The sequence below is a fragment of the Rutidosis leptorrhynchoides genome, unplaced genomic scaffold, assembly GCF_046630445.1.
Source record: "Rutidosis leptorrhynchoides isolate AG116_Rl617_1_P2 unplaced genomic scaffold, CSIRO_AGI_Rlap_v1 contig501, whole genome shotgun sequence".
Taxonomy (NCBI): Eukaryota; Viridiplantae; Streptophyta; class Magnoliopsida; order Asterales; family Asteraceae; genus Rutidosis; species Rutidosis leptorrhynchoides.
Genome location: NW_027266731.1, coordinates 45503 through 63831, shown reverse-complemented (window position 1 = coordinate 63831; position 18329 = coordinate 45503). Strand labels below are relative to the sequence as shown.

General features: G+C 32.4%; 1 protein-coding gene across 1 annotated transcript; it reads left to right on the top strand.

Moving 5' to 3' along the window:
* Nucleotides 1–12797: 12797 nt before the first annotated feature.
* LOC139884118 (zinc finger protein GAI-ASSOCIATED FACTOR 1-like) lies at nt 12798–15164 on the top strand. The gene is made up of 4 exons (XM_071868189.1): nt 12798–12936; nt 13084–13480; nt 13570–13763; nt 14413–15164. The coding sequence occupies exons 1-4, from the start codon at nt 12798–12800 to the stop codon at nt 15162–15164; spliced, it is 1482 nt and encodes a 493-aa protein (XP_071724290.1).
* Nucleotides 15165–18329: the final 3165 nt, after the last annotated feature.

Here is an 18329-nt window from a genome sequence, read left to right as displayed (position 1 = left end):
CTTAATTAATATTTATTTATTTGGAGAATTTATTATAATCAAACTTATCAAAAAAAGTAAAATATTCAAAATTTTATTGCAAGTGGGATTTTTTACAATGCTTGCACGAATAATCGAAGTCGAATCCATCGAGAACTGGTATTATGAAGGATGTACCATGTGCAATAAAAAAGTTGAAAAGAATGGGCCAAAATGGTGGTGTCCAAAGTGTCAAGACCGGGTGACAGCTGAGCCAAAGTAAGATATCGAAAATCCATATTCGTAAATTCATCCGTTTATGCTAATAGTAATGTTATTTTTTTAGCCTTATATTTTTTTTGGCTTATTTATCCTTATATTATCATGTTTTTTTTTTTTTTCAGATTTAAGATGCAAGTGAGAGTCCGTGATCGTACTGGAACAACATCATTAATGCTATTTGATCGGATGGTAAAATTGTTGATCGACAAATCTGCAACGGACCTTATAAATCCATCAAACAAGGTAGAAAATAAATTGAGTTTATGTTTCTATTTATTTAAACCGTGTTTGTAAACCACCTTATCTATTTTCTGATCATCATTAGGAAAAATCAAATAAATACCTCTTAGCTGAATTTGAGGCAATTGCCGACAAGGAGCTGCTATTCAAATTTGGAATTACTGAGGAGGATCTATTCTCGGATTGGGACGTAACTTATACCGTTAAGTGAGTGACATCGGACGAGGGTCTCATTAAACAGTTCAAGGATAAACACTTCACTCGAGTAAACTTTTTCATATTTACCTTACACATATATATAATATTATAATTGGGGCTCCCTTATTTATCACCCGTGTTTTTAACATAAATCCTTGAATTTTTTTTCCTTCTAGATTTCTGAAAAAGAAGAAGAAGAAGAAGACGTCGATGCGAATTTGGAGGTATAAACACTATCGATTGAATCTTTAGTTATAATGCGTTTTTTCATTCCTAAAATATACACATATATAATGAACTTAATTTTTTAAAATTGGTATGGTAGGATACCGATCGAGAAGATAGCGACATGACTCCGACAACCGACAAATCCAACAAAAAAAAAAGAGCAATGTATATTTCATCTGATGACGAGGATGATACGGGAGAAAAAACCAAGCAAAGTCCGCCCCAGATTGATTAAAGTTAAAGTTGAGAAAGAAGATTAGCATTGATGAATCAAGCAAACAGTTCTAGATTTCGTTAGGAATTTTTTTTAATTAATCTTAAATTTCTAGAAATATTTTCTTTCAATTCAAATTTTAGTTTTTAATTTTTCATTATATATATACAAATAATTCCTTTATCTATATTGAGTTAATATATTGAGTTTTGAATAATGATCACATGTAGTATTTGTCTTCTTCCCGAAATTAATTATTCAGACTAACATATCATCAAAAAAAGACTAATATCGCATGACAAAAAAATCCATATGAAATTTCAATAAACTAATTTTTTTGAATGTGATGTTATAATTAAGTGACTAGCCATAGAGCAACGTAATGAAATTATGAAAATAGTCATACTATTGCTAAATAGTATCCAAACCCAAAACAGCTTCAGAATCGCGAAACATGCACAGAATAGACTCACGGACACAATAAAATAATTAAACAAATTATTATTATATTAAGATTTGTGGACGATGTTTATTTCTCCATGAACTTTCATCACTTCGATGGGCATCCGTTTAAATAGTTTCTGAAGGAAAACGCCCTCCCGTCCAACGGACGGGCCCACTGACTAGTTATAAACAAATCAACCATTGAAAGACAATTTTGAATTTCTAAAAATCAACTTGAATTGCAAAAAATTTTAGATTGTTTATCTAATTGTCACATCTATATTAATTAATAGTGTTTTGTACTTTTATTTCTAGATGAAATATTTACGGATAACCTTATTCGTGAGAAGGCGCAAATCTTCAATCATTCAACTGCTTAATCTCATCGATTTATTCAGATATTTAATGAAATTGCAAGTTTGAATTTTTTTTAAAAAAAATACATCATCGATCCAGCCTAGCACATATCTAATAAAATTGCAAGATTGAATTTAAAAGAAGAAAAAAAGAATACATAATCCCTGAATATCCAGCTGGTAAAGGTCCTTCTGAGTTTCGCGGTAAGGTTTTACACTCTGAAGATTATTCTGCCATGGAGAATGAAGCAGCCGCTAAATTTCTTAAAGGAAAGAAGACAGTTGTTGTCGGGTTCCATAAATCCGCACTCGACATTGCAATGGAGTGCTAAATTTCTTAAAGGAAAGAAGACAGTTGTTGTCGGGTTCCATAAATCCGCACTCGACATTGCAATGGAGTGCTCTACGGCAAATGGTAAAGAATCTTACTTTCCTACAAATGATGTACGATTAATAGTTATATTAAATGTTATACTTTTAAGTCACTAATCTATCTTGGTAATGTTTTTGTATCTTTGTAGGGCCTGAACATCCATGCACATTATTGTATAGGACGGAGCGCTGGAATATCCCAGAAGATTTCCAAGCTTGGGGATTTTCTATGTCGACGACCTGACTTTGAATCGCTTCGGCGAGTTGTTCTACCACAAACCTGATGAAGGATATCTGGCGAGTGTTTTTACAACTATCTGCGTTCCATTGGTAATTTTGTTTCTTTCTTCATTCAAGAATTATTTACAAGGCGGACCTTTTCATCATTTGTATATATTATATATAATTGAAAATGATTCAACAGAGAATGGCTTTTTTCGAAATGGGTTGAAAGCGATATAAAGAGAAAACTTCCCATGGCTAAGTATGGAATGGTACCAAACCACAGTTTTCTTCAAGTGCTAGCTACTTGCTCGATTGCAATCTTGCCAAAGAACTTCTACGACCGAGTTGAAGAAGGTAGCATAATATTGAAGAAAGCCAAAAGCTTTGGGTTTTGCAAGGAAGGTGTAATCATTGAATCTGATCCTAAACCTGTAGAAACAGATTTGGTGATTTTGGCTACAGGTTTTAGGGGTGACCAAAAACTTAAAGGCATCTTCTCGTCGGTCTAATGGATTACGTTTCTCCTTAAACTATAATCTGTGGCAATATTCAAGTGATGTTTTTCTTTGATTTCAACAAGTGAAGTTTTTTTCTTCTTTTTTTTTTTTTTTTTTTTTGTGTGCATCTGCTAAGTGTAAAAGATAACTTATATGAATATCACGTTTCATTTGATAGACTTAATGGATGGTGGGGCAATAGGCTGCAGCAGAGGGTAGAGGACAATGTGTTAATGGGACAATGTGTCATGACAGAAAGAGCGATTTTAAACTGTGAAATATGCTGCCATGTTATTTGTTAATGTGTAGAGATCACGTCATGAAGTTCAAGAATCACAAATGTTCCGATTTAGACTAAGCATTAACCTCAAATCTCGTTCTAACTTCAAAAACTTCAAATCTTTGACACTCCAAACAGAATAATCTCAAACAACATCTTTGACACTCCAAACAGAATAATCTCAAACAACACTATCAAGGCAAACAAAAAGTAAACAAGAAATCATACAGGTCCGTTGTGAATTGTAAAGGAAAATCTTCATTTGCAACCATTCTCTGAAGATAGCTCTCTGAAGATTCAGATGTAGGGCCATGGTATTTGAGACTGACCCAATCCTGGAAATTATACGAAGGAGAATAATCTTCAGAGAAAATTTGCATACAATATGAAACAACTAACAAAACACCATAATCCAAAACATTGAGCTACACAGATACCTTTTGGGGGAAAATGACAATAAAATACAGAAAACTAGTATCTAATAATGACAGGTTGGCCGGGTACCGTACCTTGTTATTTTCTATCTTTTGTTCTGTGGACTCCTGCTTTGGCTGCTGAGAAAGAAAATACAAAAACTTAACACTCAAGCAGATTCATATAAATATGACAAAAGCATACAAAGTTGATGACTATCCCCGTTTCAGTGACTAAAGCATACAAAGTTATGGATTGGCACAGATATCGAATTTGATACAGAAGTAGTTTCCTACAATCACCTGCTTTTTTGATGAACTGCCTGATTTGACTTCATTAGCATCTTCCAACTTGATTTCCACACTGTTTGTTGCGTCAATTTTTCTTTTAGAACCGTTGAGATGATCCAGAGATGGTCGGAGCTGCACGACTGCATGAATTGGATTCAGGTGTAACTGCAAGATAGAGAAGAAGAAGAAGAGTCTCACAATGCTTGATCGTTATTTAATAAAAGATACAAGCTTTGAAAATGACAATACTCTTCGATTTTCCATCTGTAATGTAATGAAGCCTACTACTTCTCAGTTCCTAACAGGAGGATTAATTTGCGAAATGGCCTGCCAGAGTACATTTCAGTGTGTAACTAGATGATGTCTCAACAATCCTATATGACCATATGCCAATTTTTGCAATCGCTCAACATAAACAAAAGAGAATACACCTTGTGACGGATGGCAAAGTCTAACAACTATTCCTCCGTCTGCTAATACATGGTTTTTAGTTTTTCTTTATATATTCAAAATGATATGTATTTAGTCAATATTAGTGAATATATACATTTCTTCTTCTTAAATATATCTCTAAAAGTTAAAAAAAAACATGTACTAGCAGACGGAGGAATACAACGATACAGCTAACTCATAATCAAGTCTGAGAACAGATAAAACTTCAACGGACCTGCTTTGCCATATTCAATTCAATTGAAGATCGAGAGAAATGTCAACTTCCACTTCCGCGGTTGAAGTTTTTTCACTCTAACGTCGCCGCCGCCACCTCCTCTTTCTCGGCCTCCACTTGCTTAACGTCAATCTCCATTTTCATGTGATCATAACAGTCGGTTTCAATTCTTCCACCTCCATATCCTCTACTCTCTGAGTTTCCGGTTTCGGTTGCAGCGGCGGTTCAGTTTTCGGATTGGAGGAGCGCGGAGCATGACGGAGGACTCGAGACGTACCGCGACGGCTCGGCGCTTTCCGTTCGTCATCGGAATCGTCCATCGGAAGAAGATTTTGGTGTGTATTTTGCAGTTTCTGTCTTCAGTAAACCGTTCACTTTCACTATCACTTATAGGATATAACAAAATTGGTATATTTCTTTGGCACAATTGATTATATAGGTCCCTATACTACACATATTATGTACCGGAGATCCCTATGATTCAAAACAAATACTATTCCGTTCCTAATTAACTATCGTTTTTCTTTATATAAAAAAGCGACGGTTAACTAGGGCGCATGGAGTATTTTTTGTCTAATGGGCTTATTGAGGTTTCTTTGTTTAATGGGCCTATGGTGAAACAATCAGAATTCAGTCTGCGGATGCCGATCGAACCAAACCGAAATCGAGTTAATCGATCAGTTCGGAAAATTTCTCCTCTATTAATTATTTCGAAACTTACGAATCTTATTATTCAATTTAAATCTTGGAAAAATATAACTTTCTCACTAATAATTACTTCCATATTAACGACTCATCCAAAGTCCGTTCTCTCTCAAATCAAATTCATATTCATGATGTTTCGATGAAAATGACTAATCATCAGTTTGATCTTTCGATGAAAATGACTAATCATTAGACTGAGTCTTTCTTCACAATAATTTATTTTCGAAATTCGAATTCAGACAAATAAAAAATATCAGACAGTATATTATGTATAGACTATAGTCCAGGCCCGGTCCAATCCTCAGGCCATAAAAACCATGGCCTAAGGCCTCATTTCTTTTGGACGTGAATACTACTTTAATTATTTTTGGAAGTTGTGCTAGTCTTGTCTCTTGTGCCAACCAACAAATTAATGAACAAAATATTAAAAAAAGAAAAATACTGTTCTTAGTTTCTTGTGGAAGTCGTGCCAGGCTTCTTTTGTGCCAACCAACAAATTAATGAACAAAACATTCATTTGTTTTCGAGATAAAACGTCATAGTAGCCTAGTAGTATAAGAAGAAAAAAAAATTCAAGATCATTATTATTAATAATTAATGTTTCCATCTCAGTCTCATTGTTAAATTGAGATGTGTAATTAAATTTTAATTTCATTCTCAATCCTATTCTATCTGCTAATAATTAATGTTAACAAACAATTAGTTTCATTTTAAATTTTTGGATCTTATTAATTTCTACTAATTTTAGTAGAGTTTGTGGAGTTTTAATTTTAATAGTTTTAATTAACACTTTCAATATGACTTTTCCAACATATTTGTGACAACGTTTTTACCGGTAAAGAAGGTTTTAAAATTTTTAAATTTTTTTTATCTATTAAAAAAATCAATTTTTAAGTTCGTCAAAGAAGAGGATTTTAATATATTATCGAACGATATAAAACTTTACCAAAATTATCAATAAGGCCCAAATATTTATTTTATTTTAAGGTCCCAAAATTGATTGAGCCGGTTCAGTTATAGTCTCACAAAGTTTTGATGCCATTAGATCATATATCTCTCCCATGCAACGTTGTTGGAATATAGATAATGGGGGACCGGCTTTCATCTAATATAATAAAGTTTTGAAAATTTTTTATTCTTTATGTCAATGATATCCAACTATGGAGCATTTTCTTTTAATTCAAAAAAAAATAATAATGAAAAGAATAAACCTAGATGGTCTTCTATCTATTATTGATCTAACTTTAAAAAAATAAATAGAATATATATATATATATTGAAGTTTAAAATTGATATATATACTTGCTATAAAAAAATTATCAAAAAATTTTAAATATAAATTTTAAAAAATAAAGGTGAACATTTTGAAACGAATGGAGGAGGAGGTGAACATTTGTAATCCGACCGGCAATGGAAATGTCGGTCGGACGTCCTAATTATGGTGATTAACAAAATAAACCTTGAACCGGCAATGGGATGGCCGGTCAAAGCTTTTTTTTTCCTTCTCTTTTGCTTTTTATTATGTATGTATTGTGTGGTGTAAAAAAAAATTTTTGACCGGTAATGGCATTGCCGGTCATAGCTATGTAATTAACTTCCCAAAACATGATTAGTAAGACCGGCAATCCCATTACCAATCAGATTACATGATGTTCACCTCTCCTTGTTACTGTACATAAAAATTGCGCATCCAAAAAATTACGGCTTCTATAAAGATAGTAAAAGATTAATTTATAAACATGTTTATTTAAAAAAAATATTGAAAGAAAAAAAGTTTATTTTTTCTGGCAGTCTTTAAAAAAATATTCACGTACGGTCCCATGTGAATGTGACACCTATATAAAATAATGGGAAGTTTGAACAACAAAATGAAAGGCATCCCCGGATGATCCGAGTCAATGCAAGTGATGATGGGGTACCAAGAATTTAGACATGCCGGCTTTTTGGTTGTATGACTATATATATGATTTCTTTAATTAATTAAGCTAAAATCTATATAGAATATGAAATTTATATAGTTAGTTAAAATCTCATTCGACATTATTCAAGATCTATAATGTTTGTGAATTGATTGTCTATAACTACTACCTATATATAGTTATTTATATCGAATTATTAATTAACCTCCCATAAAAAAAAGTTCGATATTGCAAAAATCTTCTAGATGTAAAAAGAGGTCATCACAATCATATAAACACACTTGTTAGTGCAATAATCTGAATATGTCATTTCAAAAGTGAAGCGTTACAGTGTTCGGTTTATGCCAATCGCTGTATGATCCAATAATTAAAAAATTTATATAAATCAAAATTTTGATAATAAATTTTGGATCGATAAATTATATCAAATATATAAAAAAAAAATTTATAACATGACTAGGAATATAAACAATGATAAAAATAAAAACATATAAGAACTTTTTTTTCAATAATTATTACTATAGACACAATTAGGCTTGTTTCCTTTTTAGATGTTTACTTTTTTTTAAACCATCTCCTCATTATTAATTACTAGTACGATGGCTTGCGTTTCATGCGAGCGCAATATTTCATTTGATAATCTATGGATTATTTTGAATCGATTTTTCAATTATCATTAAAGTTCTTCCAAAAATTGTGAAATTAATTCTAAAAAGATAGTTTGGCCATATATAAAATACGTAGAGGGTGTGATTTATGAGAATTGATTTGACTAAGACCCGCAGCTTGCATTAGAGTACTTCCCTTGATGACGCACGGAATCTATAAAATTATAAATATATTTAATTCGAGCATTCCCCAAGTCTAAATCCAACAGTTATAAGGATTTTGTTACTAGCGATCAAAGCAATATCTATCTGTACATTATACCCAAGACCTATGAATCTTTATATTGCATCTTCCAATTGATTTTTAAGCTCAGAAACCTCCAAACCCCACAGTAAAATTATAATTTTATTACTACACTCTAATACCTAAATATTAAAATAAATTTTTTTTCGTAAATAAATGTACACTTCCCGGAAATATAATTTTCGAGACAAGTATTCATTAATTAGAGACTGAGATAATTAATTAGGCGGTCCCGAGAATGTTATTCTCGGATAAGTTTTTTTTTGGGTGCGCTACTTTTGTGAACAATAGGACGGAGAGGTGAACATGAAGTAGTCGGACCGGATTTCGGGTTGCCGGTCTCACTAATCACCGTAATTAGCAAGCAAAACCGGCATTGGGGCTGCCGGTTTGAAGCAAGACCGGCATTAAGGCTGCCGGTTTGAAGCAAGACCGGCGTTAAGGCTGCCGGTTTGAGCAAGTCCGGCATTGGAGCTGCCGGTTTGAAGTGCCCGGTTCAATAAGCCTACAACTCGGAATGCGTTCAACAAGCCTGCAACTTGGAATCCTACAACTTGGAACAGCTCAGAATATAGGTTCAATAAGACTACAACTCGGATTTTTTTTTTCAACCATGACCGGCAATCCAATTGCCGGTTCGGTTCAATAAGCCTACAACTCGGAATGCGTTCAACAAGCCTGCAACTTGGAATTCTACAACTTGGAACAGCTCAGAATATGGGTTCAATAAGACTACAACTCGGATTTTTTTTTCAACCATGACCGGCAATCCAATTGCCGGTCCAAAGTTTTTTTTTTTTTTTTTCACGCATGACCGGCAATAAGGATGCCGGTTTTGTGTGCTTCAACCGGCAACAAGCATGCCGGTTTTGATTAGTGCTTAATTACAAAATTAACAAGTCCGACCGGCAATCAGGTTGCCGGTCGGACTACAAATGTTCACAATTCCGTCATTCCGTTTCCAAATGTTTACATATATTTTTAAAAAGTTACATATGTAATTTTCTGGTTTTTTTTTTAATTAGCTTGTCCCGAAAACATTATTTCCAAAAATAATTTTTTATGTTCACCAACAAGGACTCAGTTGTACAAAAGTAGCGCCCCCAAACCCCATCCCGTTTCTTCATCAAGAAAATGAGGAACCTACAACGCCACAATATCTTACATCAAAACCATGTTTGGTGGAAACATCCACGAAATATGAATTTGAGATCCTAAGACGCAGAAAATGCCACAAAATAATACTATAATCTAGAAATTCAAAACTCTGAAAGAAGTATAAAATTGCATGGAAGCTTGGTCGATTCATAAAATTGACCAAGAAAAATAATAGAGAACGCCTAATTCAGCAGCATACAATCACTACTCTCCTAACTAAGCAAAGAGCAATGGAGGGAGAAGAGAGAAACGAAATCGCTACTCACCATGGAACTGAAAAGTCGAAATTGGGTTCGACAGTTGTTGGAAGTTCGAACTTGGGTTCGATAGCAAATCAAGTCGAAATTTTAAAGAAAGAAGTTATGAATTATGGATGTTCTTCCTTTTTCATTCATTTATATTTTATTATTTGATGAGTAGTAGTACTACTACAGAAAGAAAAGAAATTCAAAATGATCTTACAAGAAGTAGAAATTTGTATTAGAAAAGAAAAATAAACTCTATAATAAATAAATACGTATTGGAAATTTGTAATATGCATTATGCTCGTTCCGATTGAAATCCTTGAAGACGATTGCATGCTACCGTGATATCCTCGATTAAATCTATTATTTCTTTCTTTAAAATTGTGTTTTTTTCTTTTATTATAAAAGAGGAGGGAATAAGCTAGCTTATAATTTGGTTTGGCTAACGTTAAGTACTATTTCCGTATTTTATTTCTACTTGTTTAACGCTAAATGAGCTGTCTGATGATGTTGTTAAATTTATCGATTTAGACGTTGTGATCGTCAATAATGATAGAAAAAAGAAAATTTGTAATAATCCACCCATAAATTTAGACAAAACTTATTGGTTACAAGTATGAAAGCAACAAGCAACCTTTTCTTTCGCTTTAAAGTTTAAAGTCTAAAATAAAAGAGTGATCTCTTCTAAAGTTGCAAGTAAACTCAAAAGTCGGGAACAAAATAAAGTAAAAATTCCAATAATAAATTAACATAAAATAACTTGAAAAAAATAAATTAAAAAATGGATCTACCGATCAAACGTCATCGGTAAGTACACTTGGCACGATCAAATAAAAGCACTTTGACTTTTCTATGCACATTTTAAACAACAACACGTGTCAAAACGACGACGCACACTTCACTAGTGATCACCACTGACTCACTGAGAGAGATTCTTACTCTCCACTTGCTTGTCGATTTTTCTTTCTTCTTTTTTAGATACCACGTACGTAGTCCTACTAAGAATAATCGATAGATATTTGATCATTTTTTTTTCAAATCTTCAACTTCAAAAAAAACGAAAAAGACGGCTGATGTTTTAATCATTCGACGAAATCGATATTTGATCATTGATTGCCGAGAAACATAGTAACTCAAATTTAATGGGGATAATTTGTCCCAACATAATAATAATAATAATAGTAGTAGGAGGTTGGAACTTAGTTTTAAGGCTTGGAGCATGTTATATCTTATTTAAAATATTTAATGCGTTATTTATTATATTTAATAAAAAATATGTTTTTTTAAAAATATTTGAACATCCTAAAATTTACAAAAAAATATTGCTACGTTCAGTCTCGAAATATATGAACACATTCGTTTGGTGGTTATAGCATGCTTGCGTATGTTTCGGACATCTTTAAAAAATATGTTTTTTTTTTATTAAAATAGCAAGAAATGTACCTTTCAAAGGTATTTGAGCATGCTCGAGTTTGTCATTTTTAATTAAAAATACGATTTGAAGAATGTCTGAAGCAAGACGGAACATACTCCAAACACACTACGAACATAAAAAACATATTTTTTTAATGAAATACTCTTTTAAAATATATGAATTAAGATTGAACATGTTTCGAACCCATAAATACGCATAAATTTCTAATTACTCGTTTTCGGGATAAAGAGTTTTCAACATCCAGAATTACTAATACAGAAGTCAAAGGAAACAACTGAATTTAATTGCATGCTTTTCTTCTTCCCTTTCACATTTCACACGTTACGACAATACAAAACAAACAAACACCAAAAGACAAAATAGTATTGGAAACTCTTCTAACTAAACGACAAATTACCCAAACAGTGCCACGCCACCACCCGATCCAACAACACTGTTTCACATTAACTCGACATCTGTAGGAACAAAAATGGAAAGAAAAAGAAAAAGAAATTAATTTTACAGAAATATTTTCACCTTTTTTAAATATAAATAAAATGAATTTTTACAATAGAAACACCTTTAAATTTGGAATTTTTTAATATTCGTAGAAAATATAAATAATTATCCAAATTTGTAGACTAGACAAATTAATCAACCAGTGAAAGTCAATATAAAGTCTCTAAAAATCAACGCTTGTTGAATTCCAAAAATTATTAGATTGTTCATCCAAAAATAGTATAATAGTGTTTTATACTTTTATTTCTAGATGAAATATTAAGAACCATTTGTTATTTTCTCAACTGATAAAATGTGATTTTCGAATATTTATTGAAATCTAATTTTTTATATTAAATTGTGAGAATTTTTTTGTATTATTTTATTTTTTTAATTTTTTTTAAGTCTTCTTAATTTTGAATGATATTTTTAATATTTTTTATGATTAACAAAAGATTCTCATTGCTCTGTTAAGAATGACAATTCTCCAAAAATGATAATAATCGACATCGTCTATTTATTTTAAGATTAGTGATGAAATGATTATTGATTATTGACCTTGTCGATTATTGATTATTGCATGGAGGAGTGAATATAAAAGATATTTTCATTATTGAAACACAAATTCATTGATCACACATCATTTAACCATCAATACTTAATTTGCATTAATCAAAGCCCAAAACATTTAACTTACTTACTAGACAGTCCCTAATATTTCGATTAATCCATTCCTCACCAAAATAAAAAGGGGGATTTTTTAAATTACTTCTAGTAGATTATCAATAACTCCTTTTTTTTAATTTCTCTTTTCATATGATCTGAAACGTAAAGAGCCTAACTTCATAACCAAAGACTTTCACATAAAAACTCTTTTAATCTTTCTTTCTCTCTCTAATCTCTATCCATCTTTTCTCTCTGTTTTTTTTCCAGTCGCCGGCCATATTAGAACCGTTGGATCAAAACCGGCGATGATTACAATTCTCCGGCGAGCCTCAAAGTTTGAGCTCAGATAAAAAAAAGTCCAAAGAGAAGCTATATTAGCTTTTTAAGCTTCTCTTTTTGCAGAGTGTTTGGTTTAATGATTGATTTTTCATTGGAGAATGTGAGTTTGGTCAGAGACGACGAACAAAGCTTTACTGTTAGGTTTTAGAAAACAGTAAAATTGACTGGTAGCTGAAAAAGAATAAAAAAAAGTTCATAAATGTCATAGATTTTTTTTCTTCTTTTTTTTGTCCATTTGCTAGTTCCTAAGAAAATCCCAGAAAGAGAAAAAAATCCATGCCGGTTGAATTAGATAACTCCTCCACAGCTTCCGGCGATGCAAGTGTTTCTTCCTCCGGTGGCGGCGGCGGCGGTAATCAAAACCCTCCTCCCAAATCCACCGCTAAGAAGAAACGGAACCTCCCCGGAACGCCAGGTAAACAAAAAGTTTCGATTTTTATCATTTAATTCAATTTCCATTATAAAGTTTCGATTTTTTTCATTTAATTCAATTTCCATAATAAAGTTTCGATTTTTATCAATTTTGATTCGATTTCTGACCTGGGGTTTTGTTTAATTTCAGATCCAGATGCTGAAGTAGTAGCTTTGTCACCAAAAACCCTATTAGCGACAAACCGATTCGTTTGTGAAATTTGCAATAAGGGTTTTCAACGTGATCAGAATCTTCAACTTCACCGGCGAGGACATAACTTGCCGTGGAAGCTCCGACAGAGGTCAAGTAAAGAAGTGAAGAAGAGAGTTTATGTCTGTCCGGAACCTAGTTGTGTTCATCATGATCCATCTAGAGCTCTTGGCGATTTAACAGGGATTAAGAAACATTTTTGTCGGAAACATGGGGAGAAGAAGTGGAAATGCGACAAGTGTTCGAAGAAATACGCTGTTCAATCCGATTGGAAAGCTCATTCCAAGATTTGTGGAACCAGAGAGTATAAATGCGATTGTGGAACATTGTTTTCGAGGTTTCCTATCCGACAATTAGTCAATTTTAGTCAAATTTGGGTTTAAAAATATCAAATTTTGAATCTCTTTTGAATTATGATTTATGTAGGAGGGATAGTTTTATCACACACAGAGCATTTTGTGATGCTTTAGCTGAAGAGAGTGCTAAAAATCCGAATCTAAACCCGGAATCTGACCCGGTCCAACAGAATGATTCATCTCCTCCACCGTCGGTCCGGCCGCCACCGCCACCAGCTCTGGTTCAGGTTCAAGCTCCAGTTGGTGTGACAATTCAGAGTTCAGGTTATATATCTTTTCTCAAATCCATTTATGGGAGCTTTATTAGATTTTTGTGTCTCGAGTGTTTTTGTCGGTTGTGAACTTTTAGTTATATAGATACAACAAAACAAAATCTATGCTTGTGTCTTTCTCGGTTGGTTGATCTTGGAGTTTACCTGTTTTTGTCTGGTTCTGATCTTTTGCTGTTTTCTGTATTTTGATCATATAACTAATGAAAAATAAATGCATTCCTTCCTAATTGTAAGATCTTTGGGCTAGTTTGGTTCGCATGATAAGATCGACAAATATGGAATATGTTGAGGATAATGTTAGTGGTTAGGATAAAATTATGGTATCATTCGATTGGATTCAACGGGATGAGGGAAAGTTATTTTGTCTAATGAAGTGTTTGGTTCATTAGATTAGAGAGTCGGATAAAGTTATTTAATCCGTTGGAGCGTTTGGTTGACGAGCCCAATTTCTGTAGATAAAGAAAATGTGAAGCTTGTCAAAGACTTAAAAAGTGACATGTAGAAAGAAACTGGCTTTGTAGAAAAGGAAGGAAGCCATTATCGATTCTGCTTTTCTTTTTTTTTCCTCAAAAAGTTTCTACTTTCTAATTTAAATGATCGTTGCATTTTAATCTAATACTTATTTCATTTTTTTTGTGCAGAGGTGCCTGAAAATCCCACACCGATTATCGAAGAAGCACCAATGACAAATGGTTTAAACAATCATGGAAGCTGTAGTAGTTCGACTAGCTCGAGCAGCAATGGAAGTGCCAGTAGCACTGTGTTTGCAAGCTTATTTACTTCCTCAACTACTTCTAGCAGCTTACAACCTCCTCAGCCTCCACCATTTTCCGATCTAATCCGAGCTATGTCGCATCCGGATCGCGCTGCAGATCTCGCTCCACCTTCGTCGACAGATCCTATATCTCTCCGCCTCTCGACCAATCACGGGTCTTCTCTTTTCGGACAAGATTGTAGGCAGCAGTATGCTCCTGCGCCAACTCATCAGCCACCGGCTATGTCCGCCACAGCTTTGCTTCAGAAAGCTGCTCAGATGGGAGCAGCGGCCACCAACGCCTCTTTGCTACGAGGGTTCGGCATAATGTCGTCTTCTCCGTCGCCAGCCGCTCAGCAGGAGAATCTGCCATGGGGACGGCAGATTTACGTGGCGGAGAATTCCTCCGCGGCAGGGCTAGGACTCGGTTTGGCCAATGGAGGGTCTGGATTGAAGGAGTTAATGATGGGGCCACGGCAAACTACTCTCGATTTCCTCGGATTGGGAATGGCGGTCGGCGGTGGTAGCGCTACCGGTGGTCTATCGGCTCTGATTACATCTATCGGTGGTGGATTAGACATGGCGACATCTTTTGGAGGAGGCGAGTTCTCCGGGAAAGATTTAGGGAGGAGCTCATGATAAGGAAAATTAAGCATTACAAGGCAGCCTGCCATTTTTACTGTTCTGCTGCCTTAACATGGAAGTTATCTTAGCCAGTCTTTGAAAGAGACAGACTTTCTTTGCCTAGGATTGTTTAAAGCTCTGTAGGATGTAAAATATATTTTGTAAATGGGGATTGTACCAATCTTTAGTGTTCTATTATTATTATTATAACTTTATTTAATATAATAATTCTGTCTTTTCTGTTAATTTCTCTTTTTAAGTCATAATTATATTAAACATGCAGAATTAACTTTTAAAAAAATATTTAAAAAATACCCTCCATTTAAGTTTTGAAATCATCAAATAGTATTCCTTCCAATTCAACGTATAATGAAAATTACTAATTTAAAAATAATAATTAAGGATGGGATATATTATTGGTCAATCGTGCAGCTGGCTAAACTAATAAACAAAACATGAATGTATGTGCAATTTAATTATTTTTAATTTAATTATTGTTGACTTTATTTGTTTTTTGTCTGTAGATTAAGATGGTCCCAGTTCATTTAACCTTATTATTATTATTATAAAAAAGATTAAGGAAATTGCTCTGGTCAACGATCAGCCGTGGTGTGTAACGTTAAAGACTGTCTGATTCAGTATACAGTCGAATATTTGAGAATACAAAAAAATGGGTTATTTATTCATTCATAACAAAATGTCTCTTTTGTAATATTGTGTTTATTCAATTTAATATGGTATTATTAATTATAACTTATAAGCATTGAAGGGGACTTTAATTATCATTCCAACATAAATTCAAGTTATAAGTTAATGATTAGGAAATAAAAATACTCCTATGAATTTAATTTATCTACCACATAATGAAATATTATAAGCAATATTGAAAGGGACTTTCTGATGATATTTAATTGGATATCTATCAAATTTTGTCGAGATATCCGAATCCAAATCGAATACTAACTTCAATACTCAAATCCGTCTGTCGATAAAAACAGTCGGATATCCATCTCGAATCTCGAATAATGAAGTCGGATACGTACGGATTACCCATTTCTTAATATCGATTGCCATCCCCCCTCCCTACGAGTAAAGGGTAGAAATTCGTTTTGTCCTTTAGGTTATTTTGTCGTTTTGTGATTTTTACCTCATATTTTGTCGTTTTCCGGAAGTCTTCATTCATAGTACGTGGTAGATTGAGCCGGCCATATCGAATTTTCGTAGTGTCAACTGTCAACCAACTTGTTCAAGTAAAAAAAAACATGGACATGTTCCAATTTTTAATACAATAAATGATAGTAAATCGAAAAAATTGTTTTCAGGATTGAATGAGATAAAAATGTTTTAAAAAGTTTGTATATATCGTTTTAGAATATTAAATACATACCAATAAACTACAGACCCACTTATTAATAACTTTAGGTGAGATTTGATAGTCATGCAACTAAATTGATCCCAGTTATTGATCAAAATGACCCCTTATTTTCTATTTTTTTTATATAGAATATAGTAAAAGAGATAAATCGAAATTACTCGTCAAAAAATAAATATTATTTTAATTTTTTAGATACATTTAAAAACGTATATATTTAATTATTATTATTATCTAAATACGTTAAATTTTTAGTGAATCTGAAAAGCCAAAACGATAACGTTTTTAGCACTAAATCTTTAGTCAATACCTAAATTACAGAGTACAAACTTCAAATTTTTTTTCTAAAGTAAGTTTTAATTGTGAGTGAATAATAATCCCCCTTGCAAAACTTATGTCGTTGCTTTGCTTGGTTCATATGCTTGTATATGTTCCCCTAAATTATTTTATGAGAATATTTCGTCGGTAATCAATCTTGATAGTTGGATCGTAGACGATGTTATTAATAATATCCATAATTTTCATGCTTCAACTTTTAATTTAAAAAACTAAATTTTCATTTAAAGATGATAGCCATTGACACTGTTTGACAAAATCGCTTATATAAAAATTTAACTCATAAAAATACATTATTTATAAAAGAAAAAAAAAGTTCATGCTCTTTTTAGAACGTTCATTAGAACAATTGACAACGTACCAACAACAACTAATCCTCATTAAGGATAGATGTTTATTGTCTTGCCCCCTGGAAGATGGTAGCATTAATTACTAGACAAATTCACAACACTTCACTTTAGTTTGACCTGAATTGACAAACGAACCATTTCCTACAAAAATAATTATATTTTTCTAAGTTATGACACATTAATGAGAACAATTCTATCTCATCCAATCATATTCTTTTTTTTTTGCTATGTTTCTCAATTATAGAGCATAAAAGAATGACGTATAATTAGAGTTCATCCAAACCAAGTTCCTATAAATCGTAAATTAAAATGTAAAATTTTCAACATTGTGCTGGGGACTGTGGATAATTATTAATTTCTGTTAAAAATAAAAGCATAAAATTTGTAGCTTTTTTTTTAATAAAGTAGTCGATTATTTGATTAATACACTACTAATACCTATTTTAATTTTATTTGATATTTTTTCAATCTCTCAATATATGATTTTTAAAATAATACACAAAATACGATAAAAAGATAAATATAACATATTTTGATCTAAATTATATATAAAAATCATCATTTTAAAAAAAAAAATCTAAAAAATACGTATAAAAAAAGAATGAATTTATTTTTAGCGAGCTACCATTTGCATTTGTTGTAGCTGGGCCTGTCCGATATAAATGCTTGATCTATGCATGATTTATGGTGTAGGCCAATTTAAAAAATAAATAAATATGACAATTGACGTAGAATAAGCAAAATTTCAAAAAATTTGCAAACATGAGTTTGTAATTTTTTCATTAGTCGTTTTTTGGAGTACAACATAAACTTATATATAGCACGTGGCATCAGATCAGCCATTCACTAGAAACGATCGAACGGTTCAGTTTCATCTTGTGCTCATATATTATAGCCTCGAGTCTGTTTTAGGGTGCATTTGTTTCTTTTAAGATTAAGATGTCTGAATCTGAATACACATTAAATATTAAGATGTGATATTTGAATCTGAATAAAAATTTATTAAGACTGTTTGTTTTTTAAAAATCTGAATATATCTTAATATAAACATATATATTTTTATAATCTAAAGAAAATTACTTCAAAACAAGAAATTTTTTTCACGTATATCATATCAAAATT

What these genes read in the sequence shown, in the direction of transcription:
- LOC139884118 (XM_071868189.1), top strand. Translation starts at nt 12,798, where the DNA reads ATGCCGGTTGAATTAGATAACTCCTCCACAGCTTCCGGCGATGCAAGT. An exon ending in GAACCTCCCCGGAACGCCAG is followed by an intron (nt 12,937 to 13,083) that starts GTAAACAAAAAG and finishes GTTTAATTTCAG; the next exon opens with ATCCAGATGCTGAAGTAGTA. An exon ending in TGTGACAATTCAGAGTTCAG is followed by an intron (nt 13,764 to 14,412) that starts GTTATATATCTT and finishes TTTTTTGTGCAG; the next exon opens with AGGTGCCTGAAAATCCCACA.